At 44.4% G+C, this 26,440-nt stretch overlaps 1 protein-coding gene across 2 annotated transcripts; it reads left to right on the top strand.

Annotated features, from left to right (window-relative positions):
• On the top strand, positions 1 to 20,570 carry BNIP3L (BCL2 interacting protein 3 like). Of its 2 annotated transcripts, none has more exons than XM_031949640.1 (6): positions 1 to 240; positions 8,859 to 9,048; positions 12,208 to 12,280; positions 15,617 to 15,720; positions 15,893 to 16,042; positions 17,784 to 20,570. In XM_031949640.1, exons 1-6 carry the CDS (start codon positions 144 to 146, stop codon positions 17,830 to 17,832), a joined length of 663 nt encoding a protein of 220 aa, XP_031805500.1. In that variant the 5' UTR covers positions 1 to 143; the 3' UTR covers positions 17,833 to 20,570. The 2 variants fall into 2 exon arrangements, with proteins under 2 accessions (XP_031805500.1, XP_031805501.1); XM_031949641.1 differs by lacking the exon at positions 1 to 240 and adding an exon at positions 7,917 to 8,060.
• Positions 20,571 to 26,440: the final 5,870 nt, after the last annotated feature.

The following is a 26,440-nucleotide window of genomic DNA, read 5'->3' as shown; positions in this document are numbered from 1 at the left end:
ATGCGCAGCCGAGGGGGCGGGGGCCTGGGCTTGTTGTGTTGCCGCCCGAGAGCCAGAGACGGAGCCTGAGCTGCCGTCGCCGCTTCCAGAGTCTAGTTCTCCTCCTCCGCCGCCGCCGCCGCTGCTATTCGAGCCTCCCGACTATGTCGTCTCCGTTGGTAGAGCAGCCGCCGCCGCTGCCCAACAACAACAACAATAACGAGGGCGAGCAGCCGCTGGCCCCGCCCGCGGGCCTCAACAGTGAGTGTCGGGGGGATGGGAGGAGGAACCTGGCTTCGGCCGCCGCCGCCGCCGCCGCTTCTGCCCGGGGGCGGTCCGGGGACACCTATTGGCCGGCTCTTGGAGTCCTCAGCCTGATTGATAGGCACGGTGGCCTGTCTTCCCTGGCCCCGCCTCTCATCCTCCCGCCCTCAGCCTCGTTCCCGTCCGAGGGTCCGGTCTGGGACTCGGGGGGCTCCTGGCGTCGGGGCGGGGGCGCGCGCGTGAGCGACAGGCGCAGCGGCCCGTGGTTGGCCACTCGGCCGGGCCCGTTCCAATCCGAGTCGGCGGAGGGCGGGCTTTGGCCGGGGCAGCCCACGGAGGAAGAAGCTAAGGCTGGGGGGGGGGCGGGGATGAGGAGGGGGAGAGCAGCGGCGAGTGGGCCCTGAGGGACCGCTGCTTGTCGGGGGGCTGGAAGGAAAGAGCTGGCCCGGGGTGCGGGAAGGACTGCATGGGGGCAGCGACCGCCGGCGGAGGGGGAAACTGAGGCAGGCGGCGGCCGGGGCTTCCCAGGTGGGGACGCGAGGGCACGTCCCCGGGCCCGAGCCCGAGCCCTCTCGTGTAGCCTTAAGAGACGGGTCTGGGCCTTTGGCGGGGCCGAATGGGGACGCTCGGAGAAAGAGGGCCCCGCTCGGACCCCTCCCCTCTTTTTGCCCTGGGGGCGCGCTGGCTGGCGAGCTCGGGGGTTGCCGTGCTGCTTGATCGGGGCCCCCGTGCTCCCCTGGCGTTCCTGACCCACAGTGCAGCGGGCCGAGCACCTTCCCGAGCGCAAAGTCGGACTTAGAGCCCATGTAGCCGACAGGGGGTCCTGGACCGGCCCGGCCCGGGTCCACTCCCAACTCCCTGCCAGCCCCTGCCGCGCACAGGCTCCTCCCAGGAGCTCCCCAAGAGTGCCCATTACTCCGCTGCCCGGGCAGGGGCTCCCCGGCACGACAGCGGCCGCCTCTCCCTAAAAGCTGTGACCCCCCTCTCCAAAGGCAGTGATCCCCTCCCCCCCTTCCCAAGCACAGTGACCTGCAGGAAGCTTTCCCACCTGTGGCTGGGCAGCGATTTGCGGACGGCTTCCCAGCTGAGCTGCTGCCGGAGCCCCAGCTTCCCTGGTCCGGGATTGCTCAACCTCCCCTCTCTGGGTGGGTCATTGGGGTCGGGCTTATATCCTCAAGTGATGGGGTTTTCCCAACTGGACACGGACTGTGCTCAGAGGTCAGAGAACTTTCAAAACATCTGGCTCATAAAGTCTTTCAGATCCCAGCTTCTTAAACTCTGGGTCTCCGCCCTGTGTGAGATCTTTTAACTGAACGTGGGGGTCAGGAAACTGTTACCTGCAAATGTTTGCTTTATACCCATGTTATAGAGGAAATGGCCCGGGCAAAAATGAGTCCCTTGTAGAAAAGAAGCCTTGCTTTGGAGAAGGATCCTTGAATGGACATCTGAAAATCCTTTATGCTGCTTAATAGCACTCTTCAGGAGGCTTGGAGATCAGAATAGAATGTTATTAATCTAAAGATATTTTCTTCTTCATATCTCTCCCATTGATAACTGCTTCAGTGTAATTGCTTTCCTTTGTAATCTTGTGAAATGTATTTCATCTATTTAAAAACACTGTTAACCCCTTTTTCCAATTGAGGAAATTGTAGTTAGCAGACAGGGTGAGAGGTTTCTTCATGGTTACACAACTTATGCTCAGAAGCAAACTTTGAATGCAGGTTTCTCCAAGGCCAGAACAATTTAGAATATTTGTGTTTCTTTCTTTTCTTTTTTTTCCCCTTGAAGAACTCATTTTACATTTAAAGCTGGATTCCTGGATTGTAAATTTAGGGAAATTTACACTGTTGTAGATGAATTAAAATCTCTATAAATTCTTTTTTGTTTATAGCACAGTTCTTCCTCCATTGAAATAATTTCTCCAAATCCTGTCCCCACACACCAGAATTAGAATAGAGAGTTAGCAGTGGATAGAATTTGGGCTTGGAGCTGGGAGGACCTGAGTTCAAATCTAGCTTTAGATACTTCTTAGCTATGTGATCCTGGGCAAGTCTCTTCATCCTGTTTGCCTCAGTTTCCTCATCTGTAAAATGAACTGGAGAAGGAAATGACAGACCAGTCCAGTATCTTCACCAAAGAAAACCCCAACTGTGGTCACACAGTGTCTGATATGACAAATCCCTGAATAAAGGTAAAAATGTTTACTGACTTTTATGCCTTTACCCTTTTTCCACGTTAGATACACATTTCCTGATATCCTAACCTCACTAATAGCAAAGAAAAATTTGATCAGAAATGAAGAAAATGAACACCTCTGATAAAACATGGAGGATTTCATCTTGCACCTCTGTTTTCTCTGGGATCAGAGAAATTTGTTACCACTACCATTCTTGAATTTGGCGACCTGACAATGTGAATGAAGACGATACTAAAATTTTCTCTTAAAGAGGTTTTTGTTCAGTTTCATCCTTTATGACAAAATAATTTTATGATCACTTTAAAAAAGTGATCAGTACGTTCCATCAAAAACGATTTTCATATCCCTTTGACCACAGGACAGAGAAAATGGGGCTAGACTGCAGCGAATGTTGGCCTTTATGCCAGTCTCAAGAAGTGCTGTCACTGGCCAATCACAAACAACTGTGTTCATTCTGGTCTTCCTGCCTGTGCTGGAAGGAAAACCAAGAATGAGATAATGGGAAGGCTGCTGTGGGAAATTTCGTAGTGAGAATGTCATGGTGTAAGAAATAGAGGAGAGGAACTTTTAAGTTATTGAAAAGCCAGCTAGATAATGTTTTTAATTGCCCTCTTGCTTCTCATGGGATTAGCTCATTACACAGCCCTGAACTGAAGAAAACAAATGTCTAAATTGTTTTCCCCAAATAATATTAATTCTTAGTCCAGTAATTTAGTCTTCCAAAAAGCATATGAGTTAAGAAACCTCTACCAGGTGACAGAGCCACTTGGAAGGAGGGACTTCTTCACCCGGTCTTCTTGCCTTCCTGGAAGGTGTTTCCCTAGGAACTGGCAGCAGAGCCTTCCTTAAAGGCAGTGAAATCTGGGAATCTGGTGCTTCTTGCCCTGAAGTTAATCTAAGGTTGATGCTGAGACTGAACTCACTGGTGATGATAAAAACCTTTTTAGTACTTTCCAAAGCATCTTCTCTTGTTGGTCTGTGGTCTCAATAGTGATGGTCAGGAGCAGTTTCCAGCTAGAGAGCTTTACGAAAGTGGAGGAAACAAGATTAGGTGGCACTCAAGGATGTATTTTATCAGACCATTGCTTAATGTAGAAACAAAATGCTTATTTTGGTTCTAAAGAAGAAAAAAGAATCTTAGTATTAATTGATTTTGACTTCCCCCCATTTTTATCCTGAACTCAGCAAACAAGTTAAAATATTTTTCTCAAAAACATCTCTTACATATTTCAACTAGACTTTTAAAACAATCCTCCAGGTGCAATTTTCTTATTTGTAGATAGATAAAGTGAAATATTTAATTGCATTGCTGAGCTGTATGACTTTGTGTTCATTCTACTTGAGGCACTAAAGAAATCCTAAACCAAATTAGATTTGAGAGTTCAAATTCTGCCTTTAACTTTGAGACCATTGAAAAGTCATTGACATGTACTGCAAATGAAGATAGCAGCCACTTGACTGAGCTGTTATTTGTGGCTTGCCTTTCAAATTTTAAAGTTGTATGTAGATAATAGCAATTATCCCGGACTTGGAAATTCATTTTTTTATTTGTTCATTTATTTTTGATGTGGGTTGTTGTCATGTTGCAGGAACACGCCTTCTCAGTGCTGGCGTAGGAAGTTCGTGAGTAGTTCTGGACACAAAAATTGAGCAGCTGAGACCTACAAGCTTCAGACAATAGATAAAACGTTTAGAATTCTTTCCTAGACTCAAAGTTCTTCCAGCTTGCTAGGACCTACTATTGCTATTAAATGAACTAGCGAATCCAAGGACCTTAATGGAGGCAATCACATGTTACAAAACCCAAATTAACTGGGGTTCCTAATATACTTTGACTAAAAGGAATTTTTTTCATTTATAGCTGGGTCAGCATCAAGCAGATAATACATGTGCATTTGCAGAAACATCAAGGTTCATTTTGGGGACGGCATTTCCTGACGCATTTCCTGAAATTTGGCGTCAGTGAGATCTCATTTAGGAGGAAGCTATATGATAGTGAAAAAGCACGGGTTAGAATGGAAGCAAGACCCGATTTAAATATTGGTACCCAATCCTTAGTCTGTGATAAGAGGTAAATCACAACTGCCTGCCATCTGTTTCTTCATATGTGAAATGGGGATAATAATTTGGCTCCCTATGATAGGGTTATTGTGTGGGAGTTTTGTAAAAGTGATATGCTATGGAGATATGATCTATTATTATTCTGACCCAATTTTATCCAGAACCTAAGTATTTTTCAAAGGAAGCCTTCAGATGCAGCCCCTCACTGGTGCTCCTGGACCATATATAGTGCTAAAATAAGTTCTACCTGGAAGAATTAGGGAGCACGCTTGGTTAAAGAAAAGAAATAACAAACTGGAGTAAAAAGATCCTTGTCTACCTGGACAGATCACTGTGTAAGATCTTTAAAAGGGTTGGAGAAGGGAAAAAAATGTCTCTTCAATCTTGTCTCCTTCCCTGCTCTGAAATACACCCCCTCCCCCCCCCAAAAATGTAAGAGTTGGTTACTCTTAACTGTGAAGGAGACACAGAAGCGCCTAATAGTGCATGTAGTCATAATTGTGAATGTCATTAGCTGGACATGTCTGTGGTATTCAACAGAAACTGAAAACGTGCAGTTCTGAACGTAGCTTGCCTGCTGAGATGCCAACTCAGCCACTCCCAGAGGCTTAGACTGGAAAAAGTTGTTACTGCTGAAAAAGCAATACCATTTTCTATTACATACATAAAAAACTGATTTTTAAAAAGTAGCATTTGATAATCGAATCATATTTTTAATTTGTTTAAAGTCCTAAAAATATTCTAGTAAAGTCATTCATTGCATAAAGTTTGCTTTTTAAAGTTTTTCCCTCTTATGTTTCATTGTCTCTGTATTTAGACATGTACATAGATTTTTTTTTTTTTTTTTTTTTTGCCTTATTTCTCGAGGTGGAATTGAGGGGTTTTTTTTCCTTGTCTATTTAGAGTATTTAAAAATTCAGAGGTTGTTATTAAGAAAGACCTTGGGTGGATGGGATAAGATGTATCTCCTGTTAAAGGCAAATTTCACTTTTCTAGTATAAGAGAATGTGTGAAATTAAACCATTCCTGTTGATGGGTATACCTTGAAGTTTGGTTTTTAAGAAATAAAATCAAATAGCATTAGCCTCAGAATAAAATCTTAGTAACTGCCCAAGGATTTTTAAAAAATCACTGCATGTATTAGCTTTTCTCTTTGTTTGTTTTTCAAGCTGTTAATTTGAAATTCCCTAAAAGTACTTTGAGACCTAATAACTGTTAGGAATATCGCATCTATCATTACATTTGTAAGCACAGTTCCACTGAAGGACAAACATTACTGCTTCTCTTATTGCTGTTTCTGTCTTTGCCCACGTAGACAAATTATGAGACCAAAAACTCAGTGAGATGAGCCACTGGCATGGCATGGATATTTGGACAAAAGAGACCTGAAAGAGAAAGAACCTTCAAGCGGATGCCTTGATTTTCCATTTAGTATATGTACAACTTCAGGAAAGTTATTTAATTTTACATTTTGGGTTTCTCCTTGTATAAAATTAAGAGGTTCAATATTTTGAACTCTGAATCTGAGTCTCATCTCTCATTTCTTCCATGAAGAAACTGGGACCTACAGAGAGGATGTCGTCTTGTGTAGACTTAGAAAGACATCATAGCCTTGAAAAACTGAACTGGTGCTTGTTTATTTGTTTTCCCGGGGCTCATTCTTTCTCCTTGTTGTGATCGGACACCTCATATGTATGTATGCAACTTTCCTGGAAACGTCAGAAATAAGGAAATCATGAATTGTGCCTCTGGAATTAGTGCCCTTCCCAGTATTATTCCCAGAATCTTTTTCTAGTCAAGTGACAGTCCTTCCCCCAAAGGCTTGCTTCATCTGGCCCAGACTTGTGATTAAGAGAACCTTGTGTTAGGATCTTTGTTTTCCCAATTTGTTTTTACTCAGAAGTATAATGCACTTTGGTAGGGGTGCTGAGAAAGAAAGCACACACAGTCACTTCCTGCTGGGAGCTTATGTCATCTTCTGGAAAGATTCTTGCAGATACAGATCCATAATACCAGTGACTGAGGAATTTCAAGTGACATCATGCTAGAGTAGAAATTGGGCAATCATGGACAGTTTCTTCATGGAAGAAACCATGAAGGATTCTGTTCTAGATTCATAGAACAAGCTTTGGACTTGGAGTCCATATACATGAAACTGACAGGCAGGTAGCTTCCTTTTGTGATCCTGAGAACTTTGTTGTCCTCATATGTATAATGGGAATGCAAATCCTTGCTTTTTTTTTTTTTTTTTTTAAATAATACCTCACAAGGTTATTGCCACTAAGGTGTAATGTTTAAAAAGCTCTATTATTGAAAAACTCCTTTCACTGAGTGTGGTACTCATGGGAAGCAGTGTCTACTAGTTTGCTTGATGATGATGGCTTACTTATCTCCCAGACCTACTGTTCTGAACAAATGTGGTACTTGTCAAGGGGCAATGGTTCCACCCTTGACCTGCTGTTCCTTTTTTGAAACATTTAATTTTTATTTTATTTGTTTCTCAATTACATATAAACCAAAAAAATTAACATTCATTTAAAAAATACTGAGTTCCAAAATTCTCTCCTTTTGTCCTTTCCCCTGCCTTGAGAAGACAAGCAATTTAATGTAATTTTATACATGTCCAGTCATGCAAGACATTACCATCTTAGCCATATTGCAGAAACAAAAACACTGCCCCCCCCAAAAAAAAACCAAACAAACAAAAACAAAACACTCAAGAATATTAAAGTTTAAAAAGTAGGTTTCCGTCTGCATTCAGACACTTAGTTTTTTCTCTGGGGGGGAGATAGCATTTTTCATCATGAGTCCTTTGTATTGTTGAGAATAACTAAGGTAATCATTGTACGATGTAGCTGTCACTGTGTACGAAGTCCTGATCCTGCTCACTTCACTTTGTGTCAGTTTGTGTAAGTTTTCCCAGGTTTTTCTGAAAGTAGCCTGCTCATCATTTCTTGTGGCACAGTAGTGTTCCATGGTAATCATATGCTATTGCTTTTTCAGCCATTCCCCAATTGGTGGACATCCCCTCAACGTCCAATTCTTTGCTACCACAAAATCTGTTCTAAATATTTCATGCATGTAGGTCGTTTTCTTTTTCTCTGGTTTCTTTGTGATACAGAATTAGTAACTGTTAGTATTGCTGTGACCTGAGGTTTCTGTAGAGAACAGAATCTGACCAGTGCCTCCCTGCCTTGGTACAGAGGACACAGGAGTAGGAAAATATAGATATCTACCTTAGTACCCTGATGAAGGGGGAATCCACTTCATTAAAACTATCCCTGATTAAGTCTAAAAACTTTCAAATTTACCTGTGTGTGAAAGGTGACGAAGGTTAGAAGTTCCCTGGGTTCAGAAACCTGGGATGACCAGATATTTTCATTAGCACAGTCCCTCCCCATCTCCCTATTGGCTCCACCCCCTCCAGCTCTACAGCTTCTCCCTTTTAATAGGATGGGTTAGGCCAGAGCAGATGCTGAGTTTGTGTACAAAACAGCCCTAGAAAACCAAGAAAAAAGGGAGAGCCTATGGGACAGGAGAAATAAGAGCGGATTACAAGGTAGGTTTGTGTATGGAAGGCGAGGGGGGAGGAGAGAGAAGCGAGTTTGGGGGTGATCTAGACCTGTTTCTGGGCTACCTGGGGAGGCTGTTTAGAGGAGAGAGCCACTGGACTGGATCTGAAGGACTAGGTTTTAGTCCCATTTCTTCTTGGGAAGCCACTTGACCTCTTCAGCCTCATTTCCTTCTCTCCAAAACTGGTTCTCTTTTATTTTGGAAGCTACTATATTTTGCGAAGCCTCAGGCTCAACAAATTTAGGCTTGTTGTGTTTGAGTAGTTGAGTTTAAGTACTTTGGGCTATATTAAGAATTTTTGTTCTAAAGTGAATTTGGAAGTGATTGGTAACATTGATGAACATTTGAGAAATTTGGTAGTTATCTGTTTTGATTGAAGAGCTTTGCTAATGGCATGGTTTATGTTTTGGATGTGCAGAGTTAACAGCTGAGGCCCACTACAAATTATAGGGTAACTAGGATATTTAAGAGTTGATATTATAAACCAGAAAAGAAGGTACACAGTCTGATCTCCCTTTCTATTTAAACAATGAAGATAATTTCTCAAAATAAGTTTTTTAGTCCTAATTTCCTCTGAGCTGAGTGATTATATGAATTACTATAGCAATCAATATGTAGGGTAATGAATGTCTGCTTTTCTCCACTTTTTCTTTAGTGTTTTTGTGTTTGTTTTGGGGTGGCCAGGATTGTTATCAGGATTCAGCATATTCACATCTGTTTGCTGCGCATGGCAAATGTTTGTCTCACTGTGGTTATAACTGAAGTTATCTGGCTTGCTCAACAGGTTCCTGGGTGGAGCTCCAGATGAACGGCAACGGAAATGGCAACGATGGGAATGGAAATGGGAAAAATGGGGGTCTGGAGCATGTTCCCTCCTCATCCTCCATTCACAATGGAGACATGGAGAAGATTCTTTTGGATGCCCAGCATGAATCAGGACAGAGTAGCTCCAGAGGCAGTTCTCATTGCGACAGGTAAAAAGAGACTTTTATTTTTGCCATTTGTTACAAAATGAAGGGTAGACCAAAGCATTTTATGGATTTAACTCCTGGCAAGTATGAAGTTGTTGATCCAAAAGCTGGCTTCCATGCCAGGCAGCTCTACACTGGAGAGGCCCTTCTTTCTGGTCCTGAGTGTGGGGGAGAGACTGACAGGCTGAGTGAAACCCGAGCAGCCATTCCGGCCATCTGGGTGTTGGGCTGGGGGGGCACTGCTTTGGTCCCCTCTGGCTTAGCACCTTTTCCTTTTTTAGGAGGATGCTGGCTGGTTTTTAAGTCTTGGCTGATTCATAGTTCATTGAAATTCTTGTTTGGTCCTGAGCCAAAGAGATGTTTTGGGGCTACCAGGATCACTGAAGGAGGCAGGAGATAGTTTTGTGTAGACATGTTCTTGGGTCTTACAGGAAGAAGTTTCTGGTTCTGTCTGAAGAGTCAGCAGCTAATTTTTGTTTTGTATTTCTTAAAGCAAACTCTGTAAACAGTGAGTGACCTCTTCCTGCCTCTGCCTCCAGCAGTTCATTGTTTATCCAAATTGGCTTTAATATCAGCTGTGGCTCCAGAATGATGTTTAAATAAGGAATTATCTAAAATGGGATTTTTGCTCAGCCACTAGATAAGACTTTTATTGTGCACAGAATTCTGTGACTCGGGAACCCCAGGAGCAGAGGACCTGTTGTTGTTTTTCACCAGTTGCTCTCGCTGAGTAAAGAAAGAAATTTAACCCTTTATTTCTGGTCTAGAGTATTCTGCTGTAGAGCTTTCCTTTGATTTACTATGTAGGATATAAATATCACCTATGACTTAGTTCTAATAGTGTCATGATGAAGGACAGCCCCTACGTGTACCTCCCATCCCCCTACACTTGAGGGGGCCCTGTCCCCTTCTGTAAGTCTCCTGATCCTCTGGTCGCTCAAGGTCATCTGTGAGCAGGGATCCCCCCTGACCCACCCCATCCTAGGTCCAGCCATTCTTCAGGTGCTGTCAGGTGGGCCTCCAGGGCCTTGCTTTCTTCTCTCTCTTTCCACAGCCAGCCCCCTCCTCCTCTCTGTGGGGGAGTGCCTGGGTTCAGCCTCCACTTCATCTTACTTGGCTGCCACAAGAACATGGAGAGCGTTGGTTTGCCCCTCGTGCTCTCCTGTGTCAGAAGCGACATTGGCTCTTGATTTATCCAAATGGCTTTGCTCGGCATGTCGAGCCCTTCATGCCTGCTGCTATCTTGGCCTATGGCTGCTTCCTGAATTTGGTTTTCCATCTTCCCTGACTCCTTCATTCTTTCCCTAAAACCTCTTAAAAGTCCTTCGCTTCCTTGGAGGTACAGCACAAGGCTCCCCACCAGGAAGCCGTCCCTGATGCCAGAGATCAGGGTCCTCCCCCAAGGAGCACGCTCTAGCTAGCCCTGTGACCAGCAGCCGGCCATGGGAATGTCCCCTCGGGAGGGCAGCCATCCTGGGGCACCTTTAGTCTCTTTTCCAGGCACCTCCCATGGTCCCTTCCCCAAGGCAGAGATGTAGTAAATGTAAAGTAGAGCTGAGTCCCTTCTGCAGCTCCTCCCCGAGGACTGGACTCTCCTGGACTCTCAGCATTTTAGAAGAGCCTGGGAATGATTGAGTTCCTGGGATCACCTTATCACCTAGCAAGTCAGATCCCAAAGGACTGGCCTGAAGTAGCTGATCAGTATTTCTAGAGTTAGTGTTTAATGAAGCACTGATAGGAAAACCTCCCTCATTTTCATTTTGAATTGGTCTGATGATGACTTCCTGAGCTGCCTTTACTTTCTTTTACATCTGCTGTTGCTGGGCTGTAAAGCCATAGGCTTCTGGGATAAGGAAGCGCTGAGCTCGGGATGGGGCTTCCTCCTCGTCAGATGGGGCTGATGGGGGCCGGAACCTCCCGGGTGGCCGAGGGTCCAAGGTCTTGGCAGTGTGTAGTCCTCTCCAAACCTGGATCTCAGAACAGCAGGAGTTAGAAGCTCCTGCTCCGATGGTGTGCGGGAGCCAGTTACCTCCTGCACGGATTGCCAGCACTTCCTCGGTGACCAGCTTGTCATCAGCTTCAGTTGGGAGCTGGTCATCCAGTCAGTTGTGAGGCAGGCGAGGTCCAGGGATGTCCTGATGAGCTTGTGTTTTCACAGAGATATCCAGCACACAAGCTCTGGCATTCTAGGCTATTCCTGGCAATGAAGTGTCTGCTTCTTGGGCCAAGGGCAGCCCAGTGAGGCTTTGGGAGGCCCATGAGCCGCTTGGTCTCAGACTCATGAGCTTGTGGCCAAACCTACTGAGACCTGGGAGCCTGGAGCCTTTGTTGTGGATGGAGACATGGAGTTGTGAATTTGGGGCCTCTTTATAGCCTCTTTATAGAAAAGAGAGAGCAGTCCCTCTAGTATCTACCTACTTCTCCAGGTTATTGTAGAGGCTTTTTTGGGTAACGTATCCAAAGTCCTTTGCAAGCTTTAAGTGCTGTGTAAACAGTTGTTATTGTTAAGTCACTGTGAGGTTGAGATTAGTGTCAGTGGATGGAATAGCTATCTTAATGCGGTCACAGAATTATGCCTTAATTATGTTCATCCAGAGGCAGTTCCAAATCTTAGGGTCATATTTGCTTTCTTTAGAAATTGGGAGTTAAAATTGACTCAATCATCCTTGGAGAGAGGCACTGGATTCCATTGGATTCATTCATTCCTGCTGAGTAAAGCAGCAGGGCCAGAGCATGGTCAAGGGCGAGGGGTTGGAGCTTCTACAATCTCAGCTTGGAATGGGCATTTCCCTGGGATTTTATGTACTATGTACTATATCTAAAAAAGAAAAAAAAACAGAATGAAGGCCACATTCTTTTATTGAAGGGAAACTGCTTTTTTGGGAAAAAAATCTGAAAGGACTTGGTGCTTTAGATGAAATTTTATTTCCTCTCAGTTATTTTTATAAAGAAATGGTTCTCACCAACTAATTGTGTTTTATCCCCCTTTTCTTCAGCTTCCTGTCAACATTGTGACATGGGGGGAGTGTGGAGGGATTGGGGGGATGTTCCTTGATTCCTTACTGAAGTTTTTTTTTTGCAAGGACATAGGCTGTAGCTTTGGGTCATTCAGTTTCTTTCCAGCAGAATGAAAACTAATGGTGCACCCTTTTTCCCCCTCAGCCCTTCCCCACAAGAAGATGGTCAGATAATGTTTGATGTGGACATGCACACCAGCAGGGACCATAGCTCTCAGGTACCTTTTCTCATTCCAAGGGAGATGTCTAGCAAAATGTAACTCCTTTTTCAGAAACAAAACACAACACAAAACATTTTGCTTAATATATAAAAAGGTAAAAGTTTTGTTGAAATAAATGAGTCATTTGGTTTCTGATTTTTGAGCTTGGGAATGTTCATTTGTATAAAGACTGTGTATAAAGACTGAAAGTTCTCCTATCTACTGTTTATCACAATGATGGTCCAAGGAGAGAAGGGCAAATTACTATTATCTCCTGAGAGTGGTCCAGTGGTTAGAGCTGGCCCAATATTGGGAAGGTTCGACTCAGATGTGGGGCACGATGCTTTGTGTCCTCACGGTGCCCTGGACATCCCTCGAGACCACATTGTGTAGAGGCTGCTGGTCATCTTTGGAGGAACAGATCCTCCCTCGGAATTGCAGTCAGAAGCCACCTCCCCTCTCTGTCCCCAGAAGAGTTATATGAGAGAGAAGGTTCCTGGGGGAGCCTGCAGCTGGGCCGGCATGCTGTCTTCATCCTTCTGCTTCGGCTTGTGTCAGTTTGGTTCCTCACGGTGTGAGCTGATGGAAAGTAAGATGAGCTCCCTCAGACTGCCTCTCCTTTTTCTGCCGTTCCCTGAAAAGTGAGATCCGTCAGGCCTTTCCTTCAGATTCCTGCCCCAGGTTGCCTGGAGCCCATCAGGAAGAGGTCCTAGTGCCGGATGGCGGTGAGAGAAACCTTTCTCGGGTATCCACGATTTGGTAGGAGACTGGGAATGACAGCCTTGGCTCAGGAGCAGCGTGAAGCTAAGTGAACTCTGTGTTTTGGTTTTTAATGAGGAAAGGAGATTCTTCTTAGTTGTGGTTGCATACAATATGTCCACCTAAGTGACAAGTGAAATGTGGGCAGATTGCTGGGCTACTGTTCACTGAGCGCCCCAAAAGGGCAAGGCTGGAAGGTCTCCAGCCACAGAAAGGCTGTCACGGGGCCCCAGCCAGCTGAGGATCACTGAACTTGCACAAGCCTAAGCTTTGGGGGGAAGGGCAGCTTTGTTGCTGTAAGGAATAATGATGCTTGAGCAATCCTGTGGAATTCTGTGAGTGTGGGGAGAAGGCCAGCAAGCCCGCCCAGTTTCCTTCAACAAGTTGGCCCACCAAGACGAGAAAGGGAGCACACCGAGCCCCTAGTGACGGGGGAACCAAGCAGAAGGAGAGATGCAGACGTTTCCTGGAGAGAACCCCGGATGTGGACACGGAGTTCTAATAAGCGTCCTGACAGCTGGGGGACCCTCATCTGTGCAGCAGGAGACTTCTGCTGGATCCACATTCCGGAACTTCAGGCCCTGATTCTTAGGCTGCCATCTCTATCCCAGGGATCCGCACTGAGGACAGCACTTGCTCCTCAGAGACATGTTTGTCCAGGGCTTGTCAAAGTCACAGAAAGATTTTCAAGGGCTCTTCTGTCCCAAAAAGGTCCAGAACAGGGACTGATGTCTGGCAGTGGGAAGAGGAAGAGCTCCAGCTCGAAGAATGGCCAATTTCAAGGTGTCCATTTTGATCTTAGAAAAGAATCTCGGGGCTAGTATAGATGCCCTCCTAGGGCTGTGTATTGAATGTATTAGAACAGGCTGACAGAGGCTTCAGATGGCCATGGAGGTGGGGCCCATAATCAATCCACACAAATTAAGAAGGCCTAGTTCTAAGCCTGTGTTTCAGGGCTCTTGAAATAAGGTTGTGATCCATTTTAGTAATGTAGCCGCCCTTCTGTTTTACACACCCACCCCTACAGCGGGCTTACCAGCTCTGGGTCTTCCATCTAAAGAAATTCTGTTTTGTATGTAAGCTCATGAGTTGCTGAGACGGCCCTTCCATTCTGGAATACCAGAACTTCAGGGTACTTCTTCAGTGCCAGTTGGCAAGTTGAATAAAAATAAAAACCGAGTGATGCAGACTGCAGAACCCAAATCATCTCAGGGTTTCTGTTGAATGGTTTAAATCCAGTATCTCGTAATTAAAGAAAAGGAGAGCTTTGTGCCTATGTGTGTTCCCCTTTGGAAATGGAGAGGAGCAGACATGACTTTTCAAGGCCTGACTTGGACTAGGTGAACTTCAGGCTGTGAGCCACTTTGGTGTTAAAGTACAGATCATAACCTTATTTCAAGAGCCCTAAAGTAGAGCGGTCCAGAACAGGTCTTCATAACTTGGATGGATTGTAAGTCCTCTGCCTTTGTCTCCTACCTTGTGGCCATCTGAAGCCATTCTCAGAATGTAGATAGAATATATAGAATTATTAAGGGAACTGAGTATATTAGAAAACAGTTATCAACGTTTTAAAAAATAACATTATGGAACCCAAGTTCAGAGCACTGGTTTAAAAAGCTTATTTTTAAATGTAGAACAAAACTGGTTGCATGATCCCAATTGAAGATGTTTTCATATTAATGAGATTTTTAAACAACTTTTTAAATGCACTTTTGCAGAAAGAAGAGCGACATCGTGAATGGGGTTATGTGTTGGAATCAGGCAGTCAGGCTTCTAATTACAAATTCCTGAGTCACTTCTTATTACCAGCAATCCTCTGGACCAGCCAGCCCTCCTCCAAGTCCAAGTTCAGTGAAGACACAAGACCAGATCTTGGAAATCTTTTTTAGTTCTAAATTCTGGTTTAGATGTGCCAGTTTCCCATTGCACTGAGCACTGAGAGTCTTACTTGGAACCTGATTCAAATCAACTCTCTTTGAAAACCTGAAGGAAAAGCTGGGTTACTTTTGAATCTAGAACATCAGATTTCTTAGAAGCCTCTCCAGGACCTCCTTTGGAAATTCCCATCTTCTTGCTTTTGGCTTGATGGTGATTTTAAAGAACAGAAGACGTTTCTCTACAGTCCTGCTTAATAAGATAGATGAGGAATAAAATCAGAAGGAAAATTAAATCTTCCAAATAACTTTTGGTTGAGCCAAATTAGTTTTTAGGGTAGTTTCAAATAACTGTTTAAACCAGTTTGAGCAGTGATAGTCTAAAAATACCATCTCTTAACTTTTACTGCTGATTTTTGACTTCCTGTGCTGTTTATTTTGGCCAGCTTTACTTTCTAAAACTACTTAAGTCAATGAAACTGACTTGAAGTTTTAGGAAGATGTTAAATATTTATCAGGCCTGACTTGTGTAGAAAAGGAAAAAAGGAGCCATAGATTCATCAGCATCTATGCAGTGGATTATTTTGGATTGTCCTTAATGGTAATAACACTAAAATAACCTGTAGTCTTTTTGCTTTCTGTCCCTGAAGCTAGCTGCTCTTGTATTCGAGGTGGTGTTATTTTGTTTTTCTTGTATTAAAATATAAATTCTCCTTCCCAGTCTGAAGAAGAAGCTGCAGAAGGAGAAAAAGAAGTGGAAGCTTTGCAGAAAAGTGTGGACTGGGTATCGGACTGGTCCAGTCGGCCTGAGAACATCCCCCCCAAGTGAGTGACCCAGCAGTTCGTCGAGAGGCTTTAATGGCTCACTGGTTCCCTCCATTCTCTGTAGTTGGACCTGACCATTCCTGGTGCTCTCCTCTTCTTTTCTTCTCTCCTGTTGGGCTTTCTCAGTTATAGGCTTCCTAACCCATTTCTTCCTCTGTATTTCTTTCTCCAGGGAATTCCATTTTCGGCACCCTAAACGTTCCGTTTCTTTAAGTATGAGGAAAAGTGGAGTTATGAAGAAAGGGGGCATTTTCTCTGCAGAATTTCTTAAAGTGTTCATTCCATCGCTTTTCATCTCTCACGTTTTGGCTTTGGGACTAGGGTAAGTCCATGGGAAATTTGGATGTTTGCATTATTCATTTAATCCCTTTCTAGTGCTTACCACAGTGCCTGGCACACAGTAGGTGCTTAGTAAATGTTGACTGATTGTAATGGAGAGAATGTGTTTTCAAAAATCTTGTGGTGTCTTGCATTTTATTTCAGGGAATTTCCAGGGAGTTATTATTAGAAGGCTTAGGTTGCTACAATATGCATCAGCCACAGCTGAAGTATTGTCAACAACTCGGACTGAATACTTATCTTTATCTTAGACTATTTTCAAATTCGATGTCAACAGATATTTAGAAAACCTCTGATATCAAGGTGTCTAGAAAATCCAGCAATTTGTATAGGTGTCCCCTTCCAGGGATGTCAGAATACACACTTGTCTTTGAAATGCCCCTTGGTGGACTTCGAGCCTGCCACTGAAAGCCGCAGGCTTTCTTTCATGTCGTGTGCAGTCATTGGAAGGAGAAATATCGACGTTGCCGATTTCCCATGATGTTCGTGTCCAGCCCCTCCATATTCTAGGCATGTTGGGTCAGTAGACTCGACCCATAAAATTGCCTTTATTTATAAATAGAATATCAGTTTCATCTTGGGCTGAAAAATCAGCAAGAATCTGTGAAAGATGTAAGAAGCCACCAAGTGGTAGGAAAAGTCCCGTTTTATGTTGATACTGTACATAAGCTAAAAGATGAGTTATTCCCTTTGAGGAGCTGCCCGGAAGGGTGGGGCACTAGAGCTGGCCCTAAGGCCTGGCCTCTGACCATCCTGGTGGCGCAGCCTCGGGCGGCATCTCAGGCTGCCCCAGGTACTCAGGCCCTGCCTTTTGGCCTGCTCCTCCCTTAGAGGAGTCAGCCTGCAGAAGCCCAGAGCCGTGAGGCAGCAGCTCCAGCCAAGCTGGAGGGGAAGGGTGCAGGGGAGCCTGTGGGGGGAGGGGGTGGAACGGACAGGAGGGCAGATGAGGGGCTTCTTGGTCCCTCTTTTCTCGCAGTCAAGCCCAGTGGGCACTTAATTGCAGGGCCCCACCTGTGTCCCTTCTCTGTCCTTCTCTTCCCCCCGCCCCCACATCCTGTCCAGCTCATTGCTCAGAAAGCAGTTAATCACAGAAACAAGTTAACCAACATTTGTTAAGCACCTGCTGTGCTCTTGGGTTAGCTAGAGATGGCTAAGTGGATTGAATGCTAGGTATGTGATCAGGAGACCTGAGTTCAAATTCAGCCTTAGACACTGACTAGTTCTGGGGTGAGTCACTTCACTCAGTTTGCCTCAGTTTCCTCATCTGCAAATTGAGCTGACCAGCCCCTCTAATATAAGAAAACCCCAAGTGGGGTCATGAAGAGTCAGACATGAGTGAAGAAAACAGCCGAACAGCAGCAGCTCATGAGCACTGCCCATTTAATATTCTTGGATTGGCTAAAAATGGAGGGGGCATGTTGTACCCCCTCAGTAGTGGGGGGGGGCAGGGCCTGGGAGCCTCCTCCGCTGCCCTGGGCTCCCCTCTCTGCCTGTACCCCACCTCCTGCCTAGCGAAGGACTCGGTCCCAGAGGCCCATAGTAAGTGGCAAAGCCCAGATTGAGGAGCTGGTTGAGCGGTCAGTCGTCACAGATGTTCCCTAGGTCCTGGGCAGGTGGGTCAGTCCTATGGCTGAGAAGGCCCATCTTTGTGACCAGCTCGGTGAGACGGCATTTGGGTGCACAGCCCTCAGAGGCGGAATGTAACATACTGTGTTTCTTTTCAGCATCTATATCGGGAAGCGGCTGAGTTCCCCATCCGCTAGCTCCTACTGAGGGCGAGGAGCCCGGACGCGCCCGTGAAGTGCTCTCCCCGTCCCGTTAGTGTATTGGAACTCGAGACCATTCTCAGCATGCCCCAGTCCGCGACCCTCTTTGTACATGTCCACGGTCCAGCTCCTCTTGGGATTCAGTATTTTATCCAAGCTCTTGGGAGGCCTTGCTATGACCTCGTTCTCTTCCTGGCCTGTAAGACCCTCAGTTTCCTCACAGAGTTTACCGGTGTCTAGAAATTGGCAAAGTCTTCTTTTCAACAGAGGCCACCAGCAAGTGATCTTTTTCCCCCCATGACCCCGTTTGTTGCCTCCTTTTCCATCCCACCTCAGTTAGAGCTGCAGCATTCCCATAGAAGTATTGACTGCTTTAGGACAACGGCCATCACTCTTCTAAAAAGAAAGCAGGTTAGCAAGCGTCTTATCGAACCTTGATTTTTCAAGATAAAGACGAGCTCTCGTAAGCTCACAATTTATAGTTGTAACAAAAACAAGAAAAAGAAACACAAAAAAAGTAGTCTGTGGCAATAAAAAAATGTATTTAAAACCCACTTAGGGGCCATTTTCGTGTTGACTGGCACGTTGGAAATGTGCAGGAGGTCGGCCGCACGGATAAATGATGGCGACTAAGCAGTACGAGGACCAGAGAGTTGTCAGAACGCCGAGCCCGCCCTTTTGGCAGGCAGGGCCGCAGGCTAGACCAGACAAGGAAGGGGAGGGACGATGCTGGGAACTTTGGGTGGGTGGGGGGGAGTTTTCCTGCTATGTGTGAAGTTGTTTCGTTCTTCATCTCTTTCCTTAAAAAGGATTGTTTTCCCCTTTTTTCCCCTAAAGAGAAGTTCTGCTTGATGAATTCTAATTGGTTTGGTGCATTTCTAGGCTTCTTGTTATTGGAAATTCCATTTCTTCTGGAGCTCTTTAAAGACTCCCTTGGGCCTCCAGAGCTCTGCCGAGCACGGGGGCCGCTCTGTGCAGCGTCCTGGGGGGTGGGGAGCAGTTGACCAAGTTCTGAAACGATGTTCCTTCTGGTGGCGGTCCAGAGCTCCCGTTTGTTACTGTTTACCGTACAATCTTCCCCAGGGCAACGCCAGGGACCCTCGAGCAGGCTGTCTCCGGGGCACCCTTTCTAGGTGATGGAACTCTGTGTTTGGGGAACACGGCCTCTTCTTCAGTGACACTTTCCTTCTTCAAAATGTGAAGCTTTAGTACCAAATTGTTAGGAAGCATCAGGATTTCCAGTGTCCTCAAGTAGCTTTTATTGGATTTCAGAACATGTAGCATGACTGAAGGATACTACTATATGTTTGTTATATAAATAATTACTGTTTATGATATAGATTTTAATATTGGCTATTTAGAGAACCATTGTTAATTTGACAACTAGCAATTTGCTCATTTATTAGTGCATTAGGTTGATGTGAGTAAAATACTAAGATAACCAGCTTGGCCAATTTGCAGAGACATTTCATCAAACTGTTTTTTCTGCATCATGTTTTATAAAGTGGATGAGTTCTGGCAGACATGAACCAACAGTCCATACACAGAATTCAGTTCTTAACTGACTTGTTTGTATTAGTACAACTGGCTATGGCAAGTATGAAGTAACTCCTCGATTGTGCTTAAATTTGTTTTCTCCTACAATTCGAGAAGACGTTGTAGGGTGTGAGCCAGGGCCAAAATAAAAACAACAATTAATTCTTTTTAGATGTCTTTGTTATTTCTCTTCTCCATCTGAACGTGGTAACACTTGATTTGCTTTCTGTAACCTATTTATTTCAAGTATATTCAAGTATATATCTTGGATTTCCTTTGAAGGTGATTGAGAAATCTGGTGAAGCTATTCACTAAGATGACAGTGAACACATGGTTTAAAAGTGATATAAATGGAAAAGGCTAGTTTACTCATAAGGACTAATTAATGGCACCTTGTTTTGTATTAGAATTGGCACAGTTCCGGGGCCGGGGGGAGCAAGAAAAAAGATTTTGATTTAAAACTGAGCACATCTTTTTAAGAGAAATAAATGCGTCCCCTTTTTATAAGTTAAATACTGGTTTTGATCTGTAGTGTGTTTCAAACTTGATTATCTTTACAGCTTTTTGACCATTGAAAATAAATCCACCTCTGTCCTATAATTTCTCAAGTAGCTGTGAAATCAACTGTTCTTGGAATCTTACCAAAATAAAAATGCCTAGAGCTTGTTATCATAAGATGATACGAGGCAGTATTTAGTGGTAACCCTCCTAGAGGTTTGGGGTGGAAGTCTTGGTGTCCCAAACTGTGAGCGAACACAAACAGATCAATGTGTAATCTGACAAGGGTTTCGGCTCTTACGACAGTTGAAGTTTTGTTAAGATAAATGTTTTAAAAGCTTTATACCTGTTTACAGTTTTGGAAATAAACACAGGCTTCATTTCTGTTTAATGAAAACTGGCTTAAATATTTGTAAATAGGATCAAGAGCAAAAATGCATAAACTTGCACAGGGCAACATGGAGCAAGTTAGCTTGCTGTAGCCAAGCATTGACTGTACGAGGGAAAAAAAGAAAAATTGAAGAGCACCATTCAGATTCTTTCAGCAAATTGAACCATTTGATGAAATGATTGGAATTAACTGAGCCAAAGTGATTCTGCATTCCTCATCGATTTAGTTATTAGCACTTTGTAACATTATATACAGTTTACAATATGTGTATAAGCTGTAGTTATAAACATTTTGTGCCATTAAAGCTCTCACAAAACTGGGTTTTTCTATCAGTAAGTCATTTCATGCCCTGCTTTTTTTTTTTTTTTTTGAGGGGGGCTGGGATATAAAGGAGAAAGGGGTTTTAATATGTCTGCTTTTAGTCTTTGATCTCTTGCTTACCAAAGACTGGCCACTTGCAGGAGGCAGAGTGACATCGCCGCTAGAGAGCTAACCTTGAAATAAGGAAGCCCTGAAAGAATCCTGGCTAAAGGGATTGAATCTCTTGGTGTCCCATTAAGTCTCCAAGACTAGGTTGCCAAGGAGTGCTGCTCAGAACTGGGCCAGAGGCCATTTCAGAGAACACTGAATATTCCAGGTCCAACCCTGGCTCTAGCCTGATTGGCCAGCCTGCCTTCCCCTGCTGCAGATTCTGGGAGCTTCATGGAAGGTCCTTCTCAAGCACCCTTTGGCCCAGGCTGCCAGGACTTTGCACAATCTGAGTTAGAACCTGCAGCCTTTGCTTGAAGACCTTCAGTGACAGAATTCATTACCCATTAAGGCCTTTGTGTGCTAGGGAGATGATCCAAATGAAGATGAACTTTGTGGGAGCTATAGCTCGAGCCCCTTCATCTAGTGGCCTTGATAGTCAACCTTGCAGCAGTCCTTGGGCTGTCTTGGGATGGCAGATGCAAAGCCTTTTGTTGGGGCAGAATCTCAGCGTTTTCATCCTTTGAGAACTCTATGAGGCACCCTAGCACGACCACTTGTCTGTATCCAAAAGCATTGTGGTTCAGACTGAGCAGGACCCTGCAAAGAAGGGCTTGGGTTATGAAGTTCATGTAAGACTGGGAGGGCCGCCTTCTAGCTGGGCATCTCATAATCCCCACAGAGCTTTGAAATACCTCCCACCATGTTCACAAATCGCACCTAAAGGTTGTGTTTCACTTGCCTTTGGCTATAAAAGAGTTGCAACAGTGAAAAGCTGGCCTGGAATGAATGGGTTTGACACTTGGCGTCTAGTAACTACTAAGCTTTTCATTTTTCCAAACATATGCATGGACAAGTCTAACATTAGCCCTTGCAAATCCTGTATTCCAATCTCCCCCCACCCCTTACCCCCGCCCTCCCCTAGATGGCAAGTAGTCCAATGTATGTTAAATAGGGTAGAAACATAAGTAATAACTACTCTTGAGGGTTCTGTAATTGTTAGCTGGTGCTCATCAGAAGTGAAAAGGATGCACTCCTCCTAAAATATCCCATTTTGAGGTGTTGTGCACTCTGAGAAAGTTTGTCGTGAAATGATAGCAATGCTTTAAAAAGTGGCGGTAGCTTTTCAGTTACTAAGTGCATATACTGAGGGCCTGAAGGCAGCAAGATTGTGCAGTGGGGGTTTGGAGCTCAGGAGAACCGAGAAGACGTAGTTCAAGTCCAGCCTTAGACGCTGGCTGTGTGTCCCTGGGCAAGTCTTTTCACTCTGTTTGCCTTGGTTTCCTCATATGAAATAAGCTGGAAAATGATTTCAGTATCTTTGCCAAGAAAATCCCAAATAGGGGTCACCAAGAGTTAGATATAATTGAAAGAACTTAAATTTGAGGGCCCCAGTGTCAGTATTCTCCTGAATAACGAATTCCAGTGCTGTTAGACCAGTAAATAAGACTATAGTGAAGTGAATAACAAGCCTTTTTTAAGTCTTTACTAAATGCCAAGGAAGTCACATTACAATAATAAGCCCTGGAGATACAGAAGAGAGTTTAAGATCCTCCGTGCCCTTAAATAGCCCACCTTTCAATGGGCAGACAATGTGCAAACAGCAGTGCCCATTCAAGTTATGTACAGGGAAAAATACAGGTAATCTCAAAGGGAAGACATGTTGAGGAGAGCTCGGGGATCTCCATGATTGGCCAGCATGATTTCAGTAAAGGTTCAGCCAAGGAAAAGAGTTGAATGTTTCTGATGAGGAGAACTAGAGGATGGTAAGTTTGCAGGAAGGGATCAATTGGGGTTGTGGAGGGCGGCAGGTGTTTGAAAGATGGAGACATGGATGCATTGGTAGGCAGTAGGGAGGTATGTGCATGATGGCCTGAGGAGTGGGTGATGGTGGGGATGAAGTCAAAAAAGTCATAAAACAGGGAAACGTGGTGGGAATAGAGAATAACCATTGCAGGACTCTTAAATTATCACTTGATCTAAACTTTGAAATAAATTTGAAATAAGATGTTCTCTGGATCTTTTGATCTGTTAAATAAGTCTGATCAAGTTGAATTCGATATGGAGAGGATATTTGATAGAGTAGGAAAAGAATTGGGCTTAGAGGCAGGAGATATGGTTCAAATGGGAGATGATTGGCAGAATGTTGAACTATAATGAGATGTAAACAGTAGAGATAAATGTAAAGATTTCTCTGTAGGCCCAAAAAATGAATTTCACAGGTGTAAGATGGCAGGTGTAAGGTGATTTGCCAACATTTGTTCTGAAGAAGTTCAATCTCAGTATGAGATTGCATTGTGGTATAGCGACCAGCAACCTTGGCCTATATTGAAAGGGGCACAGCTTTCTGAAATAAGCAGACGGAATCCTAATGAATTTTGCCTTGTTAGACCTTATTTGGAGTAGGGTCCCTTGGTTTAAGAAGGTTTTTAAACTGGAAACAGTGAAGGGCATGGAACGTTTCACCTAAAGCAGCCCTGGGAGTATTAGACCCCAGAAGATAGACCAGAAAATCAAAAGTCTAAAGAAACCTCCGAGGATGAAATAGCTCTCCATGGAAATTGTCCAAAAGAAGAATGAACTACTTTAACGGGTAGTAGTTTCTCCTTCTTGGAAGTCTTCAAGTAAATTGTATGACCTCCTGTGTGTCGGAGTGGGATTCCTTTCCATGTTTCAGTTGGGCTAGAAGAAGGCTGAAATTCTAACTCCAGATTCTGTGATTCTGTGAAATCCCCCTATTTTTTCTTTTTATTATAGCTTTTTATTTACAAGATACATGCATGGGTAATTTTTCAGCATTGACCCTTGCAAAACCTTCTATTCCAACTTTTCCCCTCCTTCCCCCCACCCCTCCCCCAGATGGCAAGTAGTCCAATACATGTTAATATGTTAAAGTATATGTTAAATACAATATATGTATACACGTCCATACAGTTATTTTGATGCAAAAGAAGAATCGGACTTTGAAATAAGGTAAAATTGACCTGAGAAGGAAATAAAAAAAATGCAGGCGAACAAAAACAGAGCGATTGAAAATACTATGTAGTGGTTCACAGTCATATGCCAGAGTTCTTTCATTGGGTGTAGCTGGTTCTATTCATTATTGAACAAATGGAATTGATTTGGTTCATCTCATTGCTGAAGAGAGCCATGTCCTTCATAATTGATCATCCTATAATATTGTTGTTGAAGTATATAATGATCTGGTTCTGCTCATTTCACTTAACATCAGTTCATGTAAGTCTCTCCAGGCCTCTCTGAAATCCTCCTACTGATCATTTCTTATAGAACAATAATATTTCATAAGATTCCCATACCACAACTTATTCAGCCATTCTCCAATTGAGGGGCATCCACTCAGTTTCCAGTTTCTGGCCACTACAAACAGGGCTGCCACAAATATCTTTGCACATACAGGTCCCTTTCCCTTCTTTAAGATCTCTTTGGGATATAAGCCCGGTAGTCATACTGCTGAAAACCTCACTTTTTAGTGGCATTTACTGGCTGTGTCATTCAATTTCCACGTCTGTAAAATGGAGAAAGGATCATCTTCCATGATGGTTGTCAGGATCTAATGGGAATCACATATGTAAAATATTTTGAAAATTTTTGAAAAGTTAAAAGCCTCACGAATATCTTATGATTTGCAATTTGAGTTGTCACATAGGAAACATCTCTCTTGGGCAACTTCTCTTATGATAGTGGAATTAGGATATAGCATAAGAGATATGAAAGGGGAACTAACTCTGTTTCAGCTATTTGTTCTGAAGCTTGTTTTTATCATTTACCCCCTTCTGAGTAGTTTAGGACAGTGGTTTAGCTGTCTCAGAAATGAGGTTGCCTCTGAGAAATGGGGTTTTTCTCCAGCTAGATCAGGCTTCCAGACCGGGTGAATCGCATCTTGAAATGTCTGTTCATCTCAAAAAGTCAGAGCCATTTACTAAAATACAGGTTTTTACAAAAAGAGGGAATCTTAAATTTATGCTTGAATGCCTGTAGAGTTGGGAGCCCTCAGCTCAGTGCCCCATCCTGAAGTAGAAAGGCTTTGGGTCCTTCCTCCAGGCTCTTTAACAGGTCCCGAGGCTAGACTGACCACTGGGTGCTGGGGGGAAGATTTATTTGAGCTACACAGCACCCGAGGAAGGAACCATCCTGGTGCAACACAAAACCAAACCACCCCCACCCTGTATATTAATTGCAGAGGAAGTATCTAGGCCAGTAGGATAAACTGAGTGGAAGTAGTTGTCTGCTTACTGTAGTAACCCACTAGCTGTATGATCCTGGGCAAGTTACTCCGCCTCTGCCCCAGCTTCCCCAGTTTGAAATAGGGATAATATCCCTTGGCTCTCAGGATTGTGGTCAGAATCGGAGATGATATCTGGAGGGTGCAGTGCCTGGCACATAGTAGGCACTTAATAAATGCTCTTTTCTTTCCTTCCTCCAAGCTTTGGCGTTGGGGCTAGTCATAGAGTTCTAGAGCTGAATGTTCTTTTAGACATCCACTCCACCTCCCTCTCAAGGAATCTTCTCTAGGGAGACTGAATCGGGACTGGAATTCAGGTCTGGCTCTCCAGATATTTGTTCTCTGACTGCTGTGCTGGCAGCAGTGACTGGAGCCTCGCACACAGCAAGTACTTAATAACTGTTTAAGGGCTGATAGACTGACTGAAGGACAGAATTTGTGTGCGGAATTTGCTGTTTCCAGTTCTGAAACCAGGAGCTTTGGATCTCCAGGCTAGTGGTCAGCTAAGCGGTTAGAAAGGCTGTCCTTGGGGCAGTAGGTGGTACAGTGGATAGAGCACCAGGCCTGAAGTCAGGAGGACCTGAGTTCAAATCCGGCCTCGGACACTTAACACTTCCTGGGCAAGTCACTTAACCCAATTGCCTCAGCAAAAAAAAAAAAAAAAAAGGCTGCCCTTTGGAGGAGGGAGTCAGTTTGTTGAACACATCTGGGTTTCAATTCCATCATAGACTGGGACTGTAAGGAGCCGAGGAAACTCTGAAAGTGCCCTTACCCCCAGGAAGTTTCTATTATAGAGGGGATTCGACAAGAACACCTGGAATAGGACTGATTTGTAAGGAGGATGGAGACAGGGACACAAGTGAGTAGATCAAGGAAGGCCTTGGGGAGGAACTGGCTCCCGATCCCGAGTCCGAAGGAAGGCGGACATTCTTCCGGCCGGACGTAAGCAGAGACGCGTTCCAGGTGCTTGTACAAAGCCGGCGGAGGCAGGTGGAATGTCATAATGGGAACAGCCAGCAGACCAGTCAGACTGGAATGGGGAATCTGGGCCAGGCAGAGGAGTTTGTAGTTTTCCTCAGGGCAACTGGAAGTCATTTTCTAGTAGGAGACATCCCATAAACCTGCTTTATGAATATCATTTAGCTTAGATGGACTGGAGGAAGTAACATCAGGAGACGGTTTCAACAATCCAGGCCAAAAGTGGCGAAGGCCCGAATGGGGGTGGAAGCAGAGTAGAGAGAAGGGGGTAGAGGTCACGCAGAAGAGAACAGGTTGGGGTTGTCAGGTAGAGGGAAAGATGGAATTATAGGAAGAGAGCCTGATAAAGCCTGAAAGTGGTGCCTTTGTGGGTGATGGGCCAGGCCAGGCTCTGACTGGGGTGGAAAAGTAATTCTTGGGAAAGAAAGTGACTGAGGAAGTGGGGAGTCTGGATACTGACTGGAGGGAGTATCAGCAGATAGCTTGAAGTCCCTGCTATAA

Source organism: Sarcophilus harrisii, chromosome 2 (assembly GCF_902635505.1).
Source record: "Sarcophilus harrisii chromosome 2, mSarHar1.11, whole genome shotgun sequence".
NCBI classification, from domain to species: Eukaryota; Metazoa; Chordata; class Mammalia; order Dasyuromorphia; family Dasyuridae; genus Sarcophilus; species Sarcophilus harrisii.
This window is presented reverse-complemented; position numbering and strand designations above follow the sequence as displayed.